This window comes from Haliotis rubra, unplaced genomic scaffold (assembly GCF_003918875.1).
Source record: "Haliotis rubra isolate DU_JTF1 unplaced genomic scaffold, ASM391887v1 Scf52, whole genome shotgun sequence".
NCBI classification, from domain to species: Eukaryota; Metazoa; Mollusca; class Gastropoda; order Lepetellida; family Haliotidae; genus Haliotis; species Haliotis rubra.
The window spans coordinates 2,321,725-2,342,673 of NW_025767213.1; the positions used below are offsets into that span (position 1 = coordinate 2,321,725).

The 20,949-nt window shown below is 39.1% G+C and overlaps 1 protein-coding gene across 5 annotated transcripts in view; it reads left to right on the forward strand.

Annotated features, from left to right (window-relative positions):
• Window positions 1-3,109, forward strand: part of LOC124292558 (caspase activity and apoptosis inhibitor 1-like) — a 224,676-nt gene extending 221,567 nt beyond the window's left edge. For all 5 annotated transcript variants that reach the window (XM_046729695.1, XM_046729698.1, XM_046729694.1 and 2 more), the window contains 2 exons: window positions 717-765; window positions 865-3,109. In XM_046729695.1, coding sequence (XP_046585651.1) covers window positions 717-765; window positions 865-1,299 — 484 coding nt within the window. In that variant the 3' untranslated portion in view covers window positions 1,300-3,109. The remainder of the gene's footprint in view (window positions 1-716; window positions 766-864) is intronic.
• The last annotated feature ends 17,840 nt before the right edge of the window (window positions 3,110-20,949 follow it).

The window sequence follows — 20,949 nt, forward strand, 5'->3', positions numbered from 1 at the left end:
TTTAGTAATGTTGCATTCCTGCTCTTAAATAGCTGACCTCTGATCCTGGTTGAATGCATGAGAAATATACCATGTGAATGGGTCATGTTAGTCACTGTATAGGCATTATCCTCATCACAAGCATGTGATGCTGGAGACCTTTTCTTCCCACTGGCATAAGGGGCAAATACAGTGAAGTTCTGAAGATACTTAAGGCTGCTTAAGTTTAAACTACATGCTCTCTTAAATTCCTGAAGGTTGTTAGCTACATGTCACATGACAACAGTGTTTAAAACAGCCTACATTCATGCATACATTATTAACATTAAAATATGAAATGACTGATCATGTTACATATTTTCATTACATGCTTTGTGAAGCATGTTATCATGAATTGTAATTAATATAAGTAGACACACTATGTGAACTTCATAGCTGAACACGTAGTATTGTTGTTAAAATTTCCTTGCTTTTAATTCCAGTCAGATTAAAAAATGTCATGGTTGTCAGAGCTGCCATATCGAAATTAGCATTTTGAAAATGACGGTGTGTCATGGATTTTAATAATCTTACAATGATCTTCATCAAGTATGATGAATCAGTTATATTTAATCTTTGGGTTTTTTTGTTTGATATTTATATTATATGTGTAAAATCTCAAATCACCCAAGTTTAAAAGTATGCTGTAGAGTTTAGCTGTGTTTGAGTTGCTTTAAAACTCTCTTGCTTTCTTTTAGCCAAGACAAGACAGAGGTGATGAAAGGTCTCCTAGTGGATGAAGAGCAGGTGAGTGTGATACAAAGTCTGTTTGTAATAGCAGCAAATGTTGGTAACATTCTAGGCATTTAAGTGACATTTTGATGTCAATCATCTGTTTGTTTCTAGACGGATATTGAAGAAGATTCAGAGGGTGAATGGAGAACACCTCCCCAAGACGAAGGCAGTGATCAGGAGATGGAGGAACAAGAAGAAGGTGTAGAAGAAAAGGATGAAGAGGATAAAGGGGAGGGAGAAGGATCAGTTGAAGGTGAAGGTAACAGTGAAGATCAGGAAGAAGATGATAAGGAAGTTGAGGAAGAAGTTCAGTTAGAATCAATTAAGGGCAAGGCTACCAGCCTGAGGAGCTTGGATCCTGAAGATGTGAAAAACCTGGAGGAAGAGATGACTGAGTCTGTGAAGCATAAGATGGAGACAGCAGAGGCTGGTGACATGATCACCCCAGTCCTGACCAAGAACCAGATGGAGCTCCTGGAACTGGAGATGAGAGCACGGGCCATCAAGGCCATGCTGAAGAAACACCAGAGCAAGAGTACACTGTGAGCAAGAGCATCTCCAGACCACCAGAAAGTGTAAAATGTACTTTTGTGTTTCAACTACTGTTGTCCATGAATGTATATAATGACATACTACTCATGGACATACTTAGTGTCACTGCCATTTCATCCTAATGGAAGAGTGAGGATGGAAGATGAAGCGTGTCTGATGGACCCATCACTCTTTGTCATATTTTGTGAATAAAATGATTGCATGCCAAAATGTCATGTTTCTTCTCAACATTGTTATGTGATGACTGTCTGGGATGTGGCATTAATTAGACTGGGATGCGATCAAGACATATGTTTCTGCTTTAGTCAGTTTCTGACTGGCAGCAAATAATATGTCTTACAAATATACCCTGTGATATTTACAGTATGAATTGACTAGACTTTTGGATTCCTGTCAGGTATATTGGTGTATAATTTTTATCAAATGGATGTGTTTGTAAAGGAGTGAGGCAAGTAAAGAGTTGGTGGTATATGTGCGAGAACTTGGAATTGCCTGATGTAATACTGGATGTGACAGTATATATCTGTATTCTAGTTTAAGACTGATCTGCACAATATATAGCCTGACCATTGCAAGGTTCCTCGGGAAACAAATGGGTAGTTGTCAAGCTTGTTTCTTCTCATTTTCAAGACAGTTCTCCTAAATGCTAAAATTCTGATTGTTCTCTCCAAATTGTCCTTGTTTCCTAATTTCTTTCAACAATTGAAATGTTCCATACAAATGCCAATCCACTTCCTGAATCAAGCAAAATCACGCAGAAAATCACTTCATATCAGATCATATGTGTCCATTTTGTTCAACAATGATACCACAGGGTAAAACATCCTACATTCACTCAGTCAGTCATTAAATCACTCAATCATGTCATTATGATCATAATGTGTCTTACGTTTTTGTGTTTCCGTTGTGAACAAAGTAACATCTACAAAAGCCTAAATGATGACTTTATTACAATACATGAAAGTTGTATGTTTCTTTGTCCTCACATTTTTCAATACTGCCTTCAGCTTTTTGGGAACGGGAAAATGTAACTGTGGGTTAAACTGTTTGAAGTCCATAGGGTGTGTTTTTATCATTCATTGAAGTTAATACAAGTGTTTGCGATTGTCTGTGTTTATCTTATACACTGAGTGGCCTACATTCCAATAAAGACTTTGTGATGTTTGGGTGGCTAAACAGAGTCAGTATGTGTATTTAGATGAAAAGAAATGTACATCATGCACACATAGGGTTTCATTTACAAGTTTGTTTACATCCTGACTGATGTTAATTTCTGATGAAGAAACCATTTTTAAAGTTTATCTTCAATAAGTCTTAATTCATATGGAATGACGTATGATCATGCTGTAAATGTGTATTTATGTTTCATCATTTTTTATGAATATTCACAAGTTGCTGAAACAAAGTGTATGTTTTGGAAACGACTGATTGATACTGTTTCAGACGATAATGTTTTATCTTTGGCACTAGAGACGAATATTGTATGAGATACACTTTTTGAGCATGTACATTGGATATTTCTTCCCTTCTCAAATGTGACCCTGTCCGTCTACTTTTGAAATGTACATGATATTAACATATCAAGAAGCTGATCTCCGTCATTAAATGATACCCGTTTATTCACCATCCTGACAATGATAGGTTGAAATTTATTGTTGTCTATATATCATCTTTGTTTAACTTACCCCTTGGGATACGTTTTATATTTTATATGCATTAAAACTGTGAAAATGTGTTTAAAAGTCAAAAGTGACTTTTGAATAATTCTCTTATGTAGATTTTATGAATAAAAAGATCATATATTTATATGTGTATTTTATATTTTCATACAAGCCTATATTTCAGGAAGAAATTACAGCAATGTATAATGTTTAAAGAGGATGTTACAAAACTTGACAGATGTATCAAACAGGCCTGGCAGTGATACACATGCAAACAGCGACAAAGATGACTGAAATGTAATTTAAACAATTCAAAGTACATCTCATGTATGAATATACAAGGGTATATGTTGATCTATGTATTCTATGGCCCAGTCAGCAATGTCCCAGCTATATCACCGCAACTATAATAATCAAGTTAAAGCAGAGTTTCATGTTGCCTCGTGCCTGTGTACAGTAACATTTACAGGGGAGGCAGGGACCTGTGATATGCACATTCTTCTATAGGAAATAGAAAAGACTCTTATGATGTGGAGATAAGATTACAATGGTGGTCTAATATATGAACGAAATACTTTTAGCTGCTTTTTTCTCTGTTAATGTTCAAGATTACATAGACAATATTGCTCAACCGAAGTATTCAGTTGTTGGCTTGACTAGCATTAAACAATTTTTTCAGTCATATTATATATGGACATGTAAGTTTGTGCCAAAGTGAAACGCAAGATCCAGGAAACAACAAGCAGTTCAAACTGGGGACCAATTCTGCCCCAGTGTCCAAACTGGTGGATTATTGGCCAACAGATGTTAGAATGAAATAAACAATATTAGTGACAAAATAACCTTAAGAAAAAGAAGTAATTATATCCCAGTAATTAAAAAAACATTTGAATCTGTTGTTTCAAGTCCTGATTCAGGTAATTTCGCCAACTTAAACCATGTTATTATTATATATATTTTCTCCCTAGTTGTCCATAACCACCTATAGCTGTGTCAGCTTCACTTCACAGTTTCCTAAAATTCACATTCAGAATGGCCTGTGAATTCCCATTTGAGAGTGTACTGCAACAACAATGATTAGATGTCATCATATAGAACACCTACCTAATGGTATACATGGAGAGTATGGGTAAATAATACCAGCAACTTGTACCTCTAAAACATGGTGTCAGTTCAATCTTAATATTTTAAACATTCAAAAGTCCAGACAGTGTTATTAAGTTAGCCTGACATAATTGTCACCCAAAGTCCTGGTTCTGTTCATATAAATCACAAGTTCTGTTTGGTCATGGAGACATGTGTAATGGAAAAGTTATTTGTAAATGATAATAGTGAGCTCAGCTGTTGCAGTTCACTTATCGTGTTCGAAACACTTCCAAACATGCCCGATAGCCACTGACATTTTAATACCTATTGTTGAAAATCAATACAATAGATATAATCTTTCCCAGGGTAATGGCAGAACGACAGGTATACATTTGGAAATCGCTTTGTCACGTTGGATGGTAAAATTGATGGAAGATGATCAGTGCTTTGGGAATTCTTATCAGTATTTTTTAGCAGTTTCATGAAATTCCATACATTTCTGTATTCCACTTAGTTTGAATAGTGTTAGAAGTTTATTTATCTTTAATCTATGAAATTCACAGCACCAATGTGTCGATATAATTACACATGTGGACGTAGCCTAAAGGAGGGGAGCTTCAGTTGATTGTAAGCATAATGGCAGTAATTATGTATGGAGAACTTATGAAAGGGTAAATCAATTTTGAAGTTACACCTTGAACAGTGAACTTTTTTCTTGCTTCACTCTGTCGTTGTGTAACTCAAATCTTTGCCCTCATAACCTAGTCCCCTGTTTATAACCTTAGTTTCCCAGCTACCTCCCCAGTTGGTTACCATCCTCTATCATTTACAACCTCTGGCACCATCGCCATCACCAATCACCCATTTACAACTTCAGACATTTTTAACATCAATCAGACATTTGTAGCCTCATTAGCTCATTTAAAGTGTCAGTCGCCAATTGTCTACTATAGTTTCCCCAGTTAGAACTGTAGTCTATCATTTGCAACTGTTTTGTCACCATTGTCAACATCATTCCAATCACACATTTGTAACCTCCATCAAACAGTTGTGTCCACATTGACTTATTTACTGTCTCAGTTACCACAGCCTATTATTTACAACCACAGTCACATAGTGACAACCTCCCTTTTGTCACAACCTTAGCCTCCGAGTTCACAATCAGAACTAAGAATTTCAGTTTATCCACCTCAGCCTCACGACCAGGATGAAGAGTCTCAGCTTCAAGCCTTACTTAGATTCATTCAAATTGCCCGGACGACTCAATTCTCCAGACACAAGAGAGAAATGGCTTTTTTTTTCAAATTGGGCTGCAGAAAATCACCATTTACCACGTCATTTATGACAGATTTGGGGGGCCTGTTGTGGAATGAAATGTATGAAAACGGGAATTACATTTTTTTTTACAATAAAAATTATATCATCATTAATTCAAATTATATTTTTTTCTATGAAAAGTTTATCATTAATATGAGCTTTTCCAAGGATAAAAAACATGACAGTGTATCAGTAATTTCATCCACTTGCCTTGAGAGAGGACCAATCAAGGGGAGGCAACTGTGGTGAACTGACGCAGTAGCTCTTCTCCCCCCACTTGTGAGTGATCACACATGATATGGTTTATAACGCAGATTTTTGTAATATTTATAACCACAACCGATTTTCATTATCCCATTTATAACAATGCTTATCAGTGAGCAATGAATCATTACCATGACATTTAATCTTTTCAAAAACTTACATGACTGCTCCAGTTACGAATTCTAAGAAAAGTTGTTTCCCAGCATCCAGTGCTTGTCATGTGGTAATTAATGCAGGACTCTGCAGTATTCCAGCTATCCTGGCACCCTGTAAATAACTGACTCTGGACTAGACAGACTAGTGATTGATATAATGAGCATCCCACACCATCAGGGAGGTGAGGTGAGGTGAAATTGGGTTTAACGTCGTGCTTGAGAATATTTCGCTCATATGACGACGTGCATGCGTGTGTATGTGTATGTGCGGCTCCTTGTACTAGCCCAGACTGAAGCTGGTTTTATAGTGCTAGCCCACTGAGATACCATGCCGCAGTGGAGCATGAATACCCTACTCAGACACATTATACTGACTCCGAGCCGACCAGTCCTTGTTGTACCAATTAATGCGGAGCGCCAGGCAGGGACCAACAAGTACCATATTTTAACGTCTTTTGGTCGGGGGATCGATCCCCGCGACCTTCCGTTCTCCAGGCGGACGCTCTAACCACTACACCATGGAGGCGGTCCAATCAGGGAAGGAAACAACATAGTTACAGACTATGGCAAAGGGTTAGGCTTCTTCTTTTGCATAGGTTGACTAGAACTGGAACCGAGATTCCTGACAGATGCTCCTAGAAATAGTTACTTAGGCTTTATGCTGCTTTTGTAATACTCGAGGCAGGGGACACCAGAATCTGTACCCATGTTTGGGATTGTACAGAAACTACACCAATGAGGACTGGGCACATCCCATGTGACCTGGGCCACCTATCTCAAAACTCTCGTAAGCCTAAGATCTCGTAACTTTTCTCGTAGCATTCGTACTCCCTATGTTACAGTATAGGAGGTACGAATGCTACGAGAAAAGTTACGAGATCTTAGGCCTACGAGAGCTTTGTGAAACGGGGCCCTGGTTGCTTGCATGTCATGATATATGCTCATACTGGCAACCTGTGGTTTGACTGACCCATATTTGAGATTTTACTGGTGTCTGTGATAGAGCTCAATTATTGCTGATTGGTTAAAAAAAACACATTTACTCACCCTTTTGAGTAATTTCCTTGCATTGATATGGTCAGACTGACTGACTGAGTATGTTTTGCATGGCTTGTAGCAATATTCCAGCAATATCACAGTGAGGGACTCCAGAAACTGTCTTCACACATTGTACCCATGTAGGGAATCAAACCCGGGCCTTCGGCATGATGAGAGATGCTTTAACCACAAGCCTACCCCACTGCCCCTGATGTGTTCAGAGTTTATATTAATACTCGCATTTGGCAGTACATTGTGTCTTGTTATATGTTACAGTTACTGGGATAGTTATGAATGTGAACTGATGGCAAAACACTATTGTAATGTCAGAGGTGTATTAGGATACCTGCATTATGTCACTCCTACATGTGTTTATTTTAGAAGTAAAACAAAACTGCTGCTAAAATTATTTCACTCATAATCTTGGTTTTTGTTATACTTTGAACATTTGGGCTCCTGTGTTACACAAGAAATAGAATCTTGACCTTTAAATATAATCAGGGAGACTATTTAGATTATCCCTGATATAATCAGTGATAAAAATAAAAGTATGCTATAGACCCTTTAGCTAGTATATATATATCAAATTATTTGGGTCAAGTTGAAGTCCAGTTACTTAAGTTATTGGTGGAGACAACGAGTGGATTTGGTTGTTGAACGTCAGAGCAGCAGATTGAATGGCAACTGATCAAAGGGAAGCAACTCATGTACAGTTATCCATCTTGACATCATAATGGCGAAGAGCTCCCGTCCACAGCATTCCGAATGTTGGCATAAAGAACTGAGGTTTCAAAATGTAACAAATTTGACAAAAACAAGGCTATAACTGGCATGCGTCATCCAGTCGTTCAATGACATCTCAAACAACGTTAAAATGTTTTCATAATTCACAAAAGAAAATACTGCTGTCTTTTACGTGTAAAATACTATTAAATCGATACCACAAAACTAATTTGCCTACATTTCAAAGAGATACTGTGTTCAAAGTGTTATGTTTGATGGCTGTTTAATACAGGAACATCAAGCAGGCCTGGTTATTTCAAACTTTAATAAATATGGATGTTGTCATAAAATGTGAAATTTACACGCAATTTTCCGCTTAAAACTATTTTCTACAGTTTAGATAAAGAATTCACTAAGCGTTGTGGGATTTATGTACAGATTGCGCAGATTTTATGGCACCATATTGTAGATACATTCACGTCTGAATTCTAATAAACCAAGTTTACACACGTAAATGAACTAGGCTTAACATGAAAGCAGTAGTAGTTTTTTTCCATTGGACAAGATATTACTTGTCATCAAATTCTCTCAATTTTCATTCTGAAAGTTTTAGAGTCCTTTTTTCTATTGAAGACCCGACTTAAAGCATCTAAATGATGGTAGAAAAGAGAATCTAAATAAAATATGATGAAGGCATTTTTCTAGTAAACATTACCTTTTATCAGATTAATAATTTAAGATTCGCTATTTTGAATTTTATTGCTCATTATTTGGTAAATTGGAATAGCATTATTGGCCATCTTTCTTCCAAATTAATAATGGACCTAGATTCATTGATTTATCGTCATCATAAATGTCACAACTCTATGAGACCACGTGCACTTTCGTATTTTATTTGAAATTAATGTTATATTTGTGACAATTTGTTTACCGTGCATTCCCCAGTAATGCTTGCATATTGACGTATATAGGCCCTACGAGCTTGGCCGGGAAAATTAATGGTCAGAAAACGGGGGTCGCCAATACTAATAGCTTCTTGATTTTTCCATCATACTTTGTGAGATGAAATTGAGTGGAAATCTTCCAAGGCCCAATCACGCGTCAGGGAAAATGTGGCTTGAAAGTTGATGATTGTTTTGAAACGGCTAATAGCTATGCAAGAACAACCGAGTAGAGGAAATGCAAGCCGCTCTACTTGGCCCGGCCGACTCATCTCCGGTGCAATAAATATTATGTCCGAACAAATCACTGTAAACATTGAAAATGAATGACCCTTTCGCTGGCGAGCTTTCCGCGACTGTATCAGACCAGCCAGTCTTTTGAATGTAGGATAAAGCGCATCTGTAGCTGACGGGGCACTTCTGTGCCACACATTTAAGAAGGAGCACGTAAGGAGAGCGGTATCCTGCCTATGTACAAAGCTGAGTCGTTTTAAGGCACGATTCTTTTTAAGTTCTTTTTAGAGGTTCATTTCTTTGAACAAACCCAATGTGAAAATCTGTCTTTTTAGGTATCGTTTAAGGAACATAGTTTGTAGCGGTATCAATAGCACGGGAGGAGAGAACGTCGATAGAAGCAGCTTAATATCTATCTCAATTTTTACGAGGTGACATTGAAAGCATTTTGAGGTATTTTTTATTCATTCATACACATTTCTCCTCCTTTGATGGGTGTTATCATTAAAGTCTTCAGAAGAACTGATTCTACACTTTGGGTATAGGGTGTTACCATGTCATTTAAAACTGTATATAGGAACATGGGCTTGCACAAGTCTCTAAGGTAATAATTAATAGTTTAAATGATTATTTCTATTTAAAAAATGTAAATAACAGATTAGGGTCGTCATGTTATCTAGACTTGCCTCTAAGGATAAAATTACTGTACATGCATGGACTTAATGCAGCCTTGGAGCAAGGCTAATAGGGACACTAAACCGGTCGGCATACAGTAACACTTTATTAACCCATAGGCATTGAGTGACACACATGTTAACCTAAATGTCATACTGGATACAGACAGTCGTGATATAGCTGTAACATGTACTACAGACAGTCGTGATATAGCTATAACATGTACTACAGACAGTCGTGATATAGCTGTAACATGTACTACAGACAGTCGTGATATAGCTGTAACATGTACTACAGACAGTCGTGATATACCTGTAACGTTCACTACAGACAGTCGTGATATAGCTGTAACGTGTTCTACAGACAGTCGTGATATAGCTGTAACATGTTCTACAGACAGTCGTGATATAGCTGTAACGTGTATTACAGACAGTCGTGATATACCTGTAACATGTACTACAGACAGTCGTGATATACCTGTAACGTTCACTACAGACAGTCGTGATATAGCTGTAACGTGTACTACAGGTGTGATATAGCTGTAACATGCACTATAGACAGTCGTGATATAGCTGTAACGTGCACTACAGAAGGTGTGATATAGCTGTAACATCTACTACAGAAGGTGTGATATAGCTGTAACGTGTACTACAGACAGTCGTGATATAGCTGTAACGTGCACTACAGAAGGTGTGATATAGCTGTAACATCTACTACAGAAGGTGTGATATAGCTGTAACATGCACTATAGACAGTCGTGATATAGCTGTAACGTGCACTACAGAAGGTGTGATATAGCTGTAACATGTACTACAGAAGGTGTGATATAGCTGTAACATGTACTACAGAAGTCATGTGACATAGCTGTAACATGTTCTACAGACAGTCATGATATAGCTGTAACATGTACTACAGAAGGTGTGACATAGCTGTAACATGTACAGACAGTCGTGATATAGCTGTAACATGTACTACAGAAGGTGTGATATAGATGTAACATGTACTACAGAAGGTGTGACAGCTGTAAAATGTACTACAGACAGTCATGATATAGCTGTAACATGTTCTACAGACAGTCGTAATATACCTGTAACGTGTACTACAGACAGTCGTGATATAGCTGTAACATGTATTAAAGACAGTCGTGATATAGCTGTAACATATACTACAGACAGTCGTGATATAGCTGTAACATGCTCTACAGACAGTCGTGATATAGCTGTAACATGTATTACAGACAGTCGTGATATAGCTGTAACGTGTACTACAGAAGGTTTGATATAGCTGTAACATGTACTACAGACAGTCTTGATATAGCTGTAACATGTTCTACAGCCAGTCGTGATATAGCTTCAACATGAACTACAGAAGGTGTGACATAGCTGTAACATGTTCTACAGACAGTCGTGATATAGCTTTAACATGTACTACAGAAGGTGTGACATAGCTGTAACATGTACTACAGACAGTCGTGATATAGCTGTAACATGTACTACAGACAGTCGTGATATAGCTGTAACATGTACTACAGACAGTCGTGATATAGCTGTAACATGTACTACAGACAGTCGTGATATAGCAGTAACGTGTATTACAGACAGTCGTGATATACCTGTAACATGTACTACAGACAGTCGTGATATACCTGTAACGTGTACTACAGACAGTCGTGATATAGCTGTAACGTGTACTACAGGTGTGATATAGCTGTAACATGCACTATAGACAGTCGTGATATAGCTGTAACGTTCACTACAGAAGGTGTGATATAGCTGTAACATGTACTACAGACAGTCGTGATGTAGATGTAACGTGTAGTACAGACAGTCGTGATATAGCTGTAACGTGTAGTACAGACAGTCGTGATATAGCTGTAACGTGTAGTACAGACATTCGTGATATAGCTGTAACGTGTACTACATAAGGTGTGATATAGCTGTAGCGTGTACTACAGAAGGTGTGATATAGCTGTAACGTGTACTACAGAAGGTGTGATATAGCTGTAACGTGTACTACAGACAGTCGTGATATAGCTGTAATATGTACTACAGAAGTTGTGATATAGCTGTAACGTGTACTACAGAAGGTGTGATATAGCTGTAACGTGTACTACAGACAGTCGTGATATAGCTGTAATATGTACTACAGAAGGTGTGATATAGCTGTAACGTGTACTACAGAAGGTGTGATACAGCTTTTACGTGTACTACAGAAGGTGTGGTAAAGCTGTAACGTGTACTACAGAAGGTGTGATATAGCTGTAACGTGTACTACAGAATGTGTGATATAGCTGTAACGTGTACTACAGAATGTGTGATATAACTGTAACGTGTACTACAGAAGGTGTTATATAGCTGTAACGTGTACTACAGAAGGTGTGATATAGCTGTAACGTGTACTATAGAAGGTGTAATATAGCTGTAACGTGTAGTACAGAAGGTGTTATATAGCTGTAACGTGTACTACAGAAGGTGTGATATAGCTGTAACGTGCACTATAGACAGTCGTGATATAGCTGCAACGTGTACTACAGAAGGTGTGATATAGCTGTAACGTGTACTACAGAAGGTGTGATATGGCTGTCACGTGTACTACAGGTGTGACATAGCTGTAACGTGTACTATAGACAGTCGTGATATAGCTGTAACGTGTACTACAGAAGGTGTGATATAGCTGTAACGTGTACTACAGAAAGTGTGATATGGCTGTCACGTGTACTACAGGTGTGACATAGCTGTAACGTGTACTATAGACAGTCGTGATATAGCTGTAACGTGTACTACAGAAGGTGTTATATAGCTGTAACGTGTACTACAGAAGGTGTGATATTGCTGTAACGTGTACTATTGACAGTCGTGATATAGCTGTAACGTGTACTACAGAAGGTGTGATATAACTGTAACGTGTACTACAGAAGGTGTTATATAGCTGTAACGTGTACTACAGAAGGTGTGATATAGCTGTAACGTGTACTATAGAAGGTGTAATATAGCTGTAACGTGTACTATAGACAGTCGTGATATAGCTGCAACGTGTACTACAGAAGGTGTGATATAGCTGTAACGTGTACTACAGAAGGTGTGATATAGCTGTAATATGTACTACAGAAGGTGTGACATAGCTGTAACGTGTACTACAGAAGGTGTAATATAACTGTAATATGTACCACAGGTGTTATATAGCTGTAACGTGCACTACTACAGGTGTGACATAGCTGTAACTTGTACTACAGAAGGTGTTATATAGCTGTAATATGTACCACAGGTGTTATATAGCTGTAATGTGTACTACAGAAGGTGTGATATAGCTGTAATATGTACTACAGAAGGTGTTATATAGCTGTAACGTGTACTACAGGTGTGATATATCTGTAATATATACTACAGAAGGTGTTATATAGCTGTAAAGTGTACTACAGGTGTGATATAGCTGTAATATGTACTACAGAAGGTGTTATATAGCTGTAACTTGTACTACAGAAGGCGTGATATAGCTGTAATGTGTACTACAGAAGGTGTTATATAGCTGTAACGTGTACTACAGAAGGTGTGATATTGGTGTAACGTGTAGTACAGAAGGTGTGATATGGCTGTAACGTGTATTACAGAAGGTGTGATATAGCTGTAACGTGTATTACAGAAGGTGTGATATAGCTGTAACGTGTACTACAGAAGGTGTGATATGGCTGTCACGTGTACTACAGGTGTGATATACCTGTATCGTGTACTACAGAAGGTGTGATATAGCTCTAACATGTACTACAGAAGGTGTGACATAGCTGTAACATGTACTATAGACAGTCATGATATAGCTGTATTATGTACTACAGAAGGTGTTATAAAGCTGTAACGTGTACTACAGAAGGTGTGATATAGCTGTAACGTGTACTATTGACTGTCGTGATAAAGCTGTAACGTTTACTATAGAAGGTGTGATATAGCTGTAACGTGCACTATAGACAGCAGTGATATAGCTGTAACTTGTACTACAGAAGGTGTGATATAGCTGTAACGTGTATTACAGAAGGTGTGATATAGCTGTAATATGTACTACACAAGGTGTTATATAGCTGTAACGTGTACTACAGGTGTGATATAGCTGTAATGTGTACTACAGAAGGTGTTATATAGCTGTAACGTGTACTACAGGTGTGATATAGCTGTAATGTGTACTACAGAAGGTGTTATATAGCTGTAACGTGTACTACAGAAGTTGTGATATAGCTGTAACGTGTACTACAGAAGTTGTGATATAGCTGTAACGTGTACTACAGAAGGTGTGATATAGCTGTAACGTGTACTACAGAAGGTGTGATATAGCTGTAACGTGTACTACAGAAGGTGTGATATAGCTGTAACGTGTACTACAGAAGGTGTGATATAGCTGTAACGTGTACTACAGAAGGTGTGATATAGCTGTAACGTGTACTACAGAAGGTGTGATATAGCTGTAACGTGTACTATAGACATTCGTGATATAGCTGTAACGTGTACTACAGAAGGTGTGATATAGCTGTAACGTGTACTACAGAAGGTGTGATATAGCTGTAACGTGTACTATAGACAGTCGTGATATAGCTGTAACGTGTACTATAGAAGGTGTGATATAGCTGTAACGTGTAGTACAGAAGGTGTTATATAACTGTGATGTCTACAACAGACAGTCGTAACGTAGCTGTATTGTTGCTGAAAGTGACGTATATCGTTTCACTTCGACAACCAACAAACTGACTCGACTTTGTTGACTGCATGCATGTGTATAAATTACTCTCACGGTGTGTGGTATGTTCAACTCTAATATCATTGGGGAATTAGTGCTGTATTCATCCACATTAGGTATGCAACTTTATGCCATGGGGATTTACGCAAACACAGCTCTTCACGATGTTAAAAGGTATTACTTTGGGGACTGAAATATAAATCTGAGCTAACTGCACCATGGCATGAAGCCAGTGCTTCATTCTGACTGTACGAGATGGGTTTGCGGACTTGTGTGGCGTGGGAAAACATTCTGTTTTTGTGGACAATACGTGCCTGCTGTCTCAGGTTTAGATTGTATAAATAGATCCAAAGTGTCAGTCTTGACTATCCGACACAATTAACCAGCGTGCCATTAAATTCCACTTTGAATCATTTATGACGTAACGTAGTTTGTGTGTGTGTGTGTGTGTGTGTGTGTGGGGTGGTGTGTGTTTGAAAGCCATGTGCACACTGACTTCCATAGCTCGACTCTGATATAACTATTTCACTTCAGAGTACACGGGGAATATGTCACTCACCCACACAACCAGCCACCTGTCCACTCATCCACTCAAAGTTATTGAATTCTCTGCACTTTAACGGTTGCAGGTGGAATGGACGTGCCACATATCTATTTTAGCACATACCTTACGATTTTTTGCAACAAATGTCTTATTTTGGAATGTGTTTTTCCAAATCAAACAAAACTCAGAAAACAACTTTCTGTTAATATAAATGATCTTGTCCCTTCATTGAAGACATTCCTGGTGAGATGTGGCACAGTGAACTTCAATGTGGTTCTGAAATATACACCTGGAACTTAATTAAGCACCCCCCCTATTTTCTGGATGATGAGAAACAAAACTTGCTGTAACTCTCTCACTATTCCAAAGATAGTGGAACCTGAGCTATTGTGAAACATACGATCTATTGGCAAATGAAAAACAAGACAATGATTCCAATACGTGTTGTTTTAATAGCGTAACCAATGTGATTTGGTCACTATTGATTCTTGATGAAAATAGTCACTGAACAAGTATGGTCGTAGCATTGTCAATGGCTGACTATTACAAGAAATGATGCACAAGGAATGTCACATGTTAACATCTGATGGGTCTGGCATAAGTATCGGGTGTATCCCCCCACGTGCTTGGATGACAGCTTGAATCCTCCTCATCATGCTACTGGTAAACCTTCTGATACGATCAATTGGCAACTGCCGCCATTCTTCATGCAAAGCAGCTTCAAGCTGTGCAAGATGCTGGAGAGGGGGGTTCTCTCAACCTCACACGGCGTCCAAGAAAGTCCCAGATGTGCTCCAAAGGATTCAAATCGGGGCTCATTGCTGGCCAAGGTAATGTCATGATAGCCTCATTCTGGAGATGTGCGGTCACAGCACGTGAACGATGCGGCCTGGCGTTGTCATCCATGAATATCGGGTGAGTAGCCAACGGGTGGTTGTCAAAGTGAGGCACGACAACTGGATGGGGAATATCCCGGATGTACTGCTGACCATCAAGATTTCCTCGGACAGTCACCATTTGAAGTTTACAGTCGTGTGAAAGACAACTCCAGATCATAACCGATCCTCCACCATAAGGAACAGTAGGGTGGATATTCCTGGGCACGTAAGCAGTGTTTTTATGCCTCCACACTCTCATTCGACCATCTGTAACGTAGAGGAGGAACCTGCTCTCATCTGACCAGTGGACCATGCTCCATGTCCTCAGGTTCCACTGGCGACGGGCCTTACACCACTCCAGACGTCGTCTCTTATGGAGATCAGACAGAGCAGGACGTTTGATGACTCTTCTGGACCTCATACCAAGTGCCCTAAGGCGATTTCAGACGGTTCTGGTGGATAATTGTCTGTAGGGTAACCACAGGCGCTTCAAAACCGAACTTGTGGCAAAGGGTTCTCGCCTTACCAGACGTGCCAGGCTGCGATCATCACGGGCCGTTGTCTTCCTGGGTTGTCCAGGCCTTGGACGATCTCTCACATCTGTCATCTGATGTTTTCGGACAAGTCGGCTGATGACCGAGTGACTGTAGCCCAGTTGTCGTCCAATAGCTTTGAAAGACATGCCTGTTGCATGCATGCCGACAATTTGCCACCTTAGTGCTTCAGAAAGTCTTCTCCTCGCCATTTCAGTATTCATTAATGGAGACAGTTACAAATTTGTCTGCTTTTATACCCATAAATTGCATGTCAGAGAAACTGAATTTTGGGAAAAGTGTGGGTTGTATGCTTCACGTGCATAAGGGATGCGTTGTGACGAGTGCAAAGGAACTGAAACACCTTTTTAGACTTCTAGAGATGTGTTGTAATACAGAGATATCATTCATGTTTAACGATGGTTAACAGTTGCTCTACTATCATGAAATATATCAGGGGGTGCTTAATTAAGTTCCAGGTGTATATTACAACAATATTATATCAGGTTAATCTTCTGACCACAGTTTCTCTGGAGACCCATCGTTGTTGAGGGAGAGAGAGACGATATCTAGAAGCATGAAAAATGGCTCTAAATTTCTAAATGACCAAATCTATTATAATCGCGCTATGTACGCGTAAGGTTTGAGTTAGCTAGCTCTTTGTTTAGGAGTTGTGTGTGGTTCTTCTAAAGGCCAGCGATCCCGATCTTGATTTAATACGTTTGTCCGTTAATTACCTGCCTCCACAAGATCATTAAGTTGGTTTATTGATGTACCTGGATGTTATCTTTACTCAACAGTCTCCAGCATTGCACGGACATAGCTCGGGGGTTACAGTGTGGAAGATATTTACTACCACCAGTAGATCACGGTGATAATATATGCTCCAATTCGTTGCAGTCATCTGTTCGTGGCCCGACAAGGTCGTCTAAGATTAAGACGGGATTAAGTTTCCGTGAAGCTATTTTACAAATTACTGTTAAATATGTTTATAAACTTTGTTGAGTGAGTCAGATCCCTTTTGGTTGCAACACATTTATAGAAACTATAATGGCTTGGGTGATATGGCGGTGTTCGAGTAGCTGAATGGTTAAAGTGCTCGCTTCCCACGACAAAGACCCGGGTTCCGTTCCAACATGGGTAGATGTTTACGTGCATTCGGAACATACAAGGCGAGGAAACCATATCACGGACTTTTGAAATATTCTTTTCATTCATAAAATCAGGGTCTGCTTCCAGTGACTATGCCTCAATGCATACCCTTCCGTATTGTAACCTCTTGTATACACATATATGACCGAATTAATATAACTGGAATATTGCTGAGTGCGGCATGAAACAATAGATATGTTTGGGCATGATAGAACACAGGGGCCGACTAGTGGCAGAGGAAGCCTCCACATTGTCCCGTGTTTGTCAGTGAGTCTTGTTAATATCTGACTCGATATTGTTTTACGCCGCACTGTGCCAGTTATTCACGTTGACCTCTATTCCAGTCTACGTCATGGAAGCAGCGGGCAGGCAGACCACGTAACGGCCGACGTCCACGTAACCGATGGCATACAATCATCCAGGTCCCCGGGGGCCCACCTAATCAGTCCGTTATAAAACAGACATTGGGTACTGGAAACATCGTCTGTAGGGAATCTCCGCGGAATAAGTCAATTGTTTGCTGGGCACAGATTCGCTACCAATTGTTAGTTTTTGTAAGTGTATTTACCATGGGGAATATTTATGGTTTATATAAAATATATTTTCCCTCTTCTGTAAATAATGAACTGAAAATATTGTTACGGAAAGTATTTCCACCTATACAACTGGTGTGTTTTCCCACAGGACAAAACCCGGGACGTATGTGTTCACTGTTTAAATAGAATAGGTATGTAACATTTAGTTCCCTGCGGCGGCGAGGATATTGGGTAGAAAGAAATAGAAGAATGAAAGAAAAGTAAAGCAATGATCGACCAAAATTGTACTTACAAGAAATACATCAACGCAACACAACGCAACGCAACGCAACGCAACGCATCGCAACGCAAAGCAGAGCAACGCGAAGGAACGCAATCCTGACAAGAAGACGCCCCTTAGGGAGGATGGTTTCAGTGTATTCGCTCCGATCTGTTAGTCTCTCATACAGACCCTGAAGCAAATATATCCAAGAAATCCCACGCAAGTCTAGAAATGTGGCAGGTTAGATTGCCAATGAAGAAAGTCTCAGGACTCCTTTTCATTATTTTATTTTTTTCACTATGAGCTTTTTATTTCTATATAATATGTTCATTTCAGAGACAAGTTGTTAGTCCACTCCAATGTCTGTAAGGAACTTGATATGGCTTGGTGTATTCCTACAGGAGTTCCTACTTCCTATGTTTTGTCATCCAGAGTTCAACCCATGCTGTGCTAGAGTATAGTATGCCCAATCAGTTGATCCTGCATTGTATGAATGTGAAACATCTTGGGTGTCTTCAGCTCAAATGTATCTTCTGTTAGGACATTCCTAGCGCAACTGAGGCTTGTGCCTGTGGCCTTGGGTCGGGCGTTATTTTCAGGGTAAGGGCGGTAATATTTTCATAACCAGTTGTTAGAAACGGACACTCTAATAACATTGCTTCACACGTTGTTCGCATTGCTGGAATCGAACCCCGGACTTCCGAATGACGAGCGAAGACTTTAACCACAAGGCTAGCCCCAGGGCCCTGGATGTGACATGTTGATGTATATGTGATGAACACAGATTATGGTCCTACAATTAGTCGTATGGTCTATGTTGCTCCAGACAACAACGCACCCTATACCTCTGCATGATATATAGCGAACATATAACTTCTGTCGCAGAACGAAAGGTCAGGCGCTGCTTTACTCCCATAAAAATTACGCAATTTAAACGATCAAAGAGAATGTGATTAATTACTGAGAGTGCGTCACATTTTATTGGATTGTGGTTTAGTAGTGAGCTCTGTGACAAGCCAATTATTTTCCTGCCTCAGTCTGTGAATACAGGTACCTGTCGATCACTCATTGCGATAGAAACGCACACAAAGGAATAACATTTTTTCCCGAAACGTTAAATCAGTAGTAAATGTCGGAGCTTGAAATAACACGAGCTATGAAACCACACACCTTTTCTCTGCCAAGCTTGAGCGGTCAGAAACGAATAGCCTAAACTCAAACAGTATATGTCCTTAATATAAATGAAATTGACAAGTTAACATGTTATGCATGGCGGGAATCAATACGCATTAGTCCTATACTGAGGTTGTATTTGCAAACATCGTCTATGGCTTTAGACTGTAAACATATTCATCTTCATTTTCCGACGCGTTGTTTGTACAATGAAGTTATTCGGTTTGCCGTCTCCCAAGGTTGTTTGGCAGACACCCCAGTACTTGGCAGTCTTCAGCTGGGAATTGTGTGGCTGAGGTTGAGAAGGAAACATCAATTTTGAAGTTATTAGAACTATGAAGCGTGAGGAACAGAAAATAGGAAAGTGTTTATTTGGCTGGATGACTTTGTGTGTGAGATAATTGTTTTGGTTGCGAGATGATTAGTTAGGTCAGTGATCTAGGGGAGATAACTCCTGGTGTCATAATGGCAGTTTTCACTGTGGACTGGGGTACTGTTTGCCATACTACTGAACCAGGATACTGAGTCAAGGTCCTCGTATTTGGTCCACCAGTCTGCAAATTGTACAAACAACTGTATATATTCTAAAGAGAACCGGTTCTAGGGTGGTGTTTAGAGATAACAACCGTGTCAGCTACATCAAATGTTTTCAATTGAATACTACTGGGTTTATGTTATCCCTTCTCGTTCTGGTGTCCCCCGCCGTGATATTGCTGGAATATTGCTGAAAACAGCGTAAAACCTAACTTACTCACTCTTCTCGTCGCCAGTACAAAGGATTAAGGCATAAAGATCTAGATAGTGTCGAACTGTAACATGGGCTGATGTAAAGGGATACTACAACCGACAAGAAACAAGGAACTCTTGATTTGAATGTACCTGTAGTTGAGTTGTACATGTACAATACGGTGGAATTGCCTCTGAACACCTCTAATCACAATGTCATTTGCCATCATGTATGAACAGCTTATGGTACACATGTACACAGAGCCCAAAATATGTCTGTATAATATATAACAGTACCCGGTGTATTGACGGATAGGAGTTCTACTGAACATGAAAATCGAAAACCACCGTTCACATACACACCTAAAAACAACATACTACATATACACCTAAAAACAGCATGCTACATACATATGCTACATACATACCTGAAAACAACATGGAACATACACACCTGAAAACAACATGTTACATACACACCTGAAAACAACATGGAACATACACACCTGAAAACAACATGCTACATACACACCTGAAAACAACATGGAACATACACACCTGAAAACAACATGTTACATACACACCTGAAAACAACATGCTACATACACACCTGAAAACAACATGCTACATGAAAACAACACACTGAAAACAACTACACACCTGAAAACAACATGTTACATACACACACACCTGAACAACAACATGCATACATACACACCTGAAAAAAAAACAACATGCTACATACACACCTGAAAACAACATACACACCTGAAAACAACATGATATACATACACTGAAAACCTGTTACATACAACCTGAAAACAACTGGAAACAACATACACACCTGAAAACAACATGTTAAACAACATGAAAACAACATATTGCTACACACCTGAAAACAACATGCTACATACACACCTGAAAACACAACATGCTACATACACACTGAAAACTACATGATATATACACACCTGAAAAAAAAAACAACATGCTACATACACCTGGAAACAACATGACCTGAAAACTA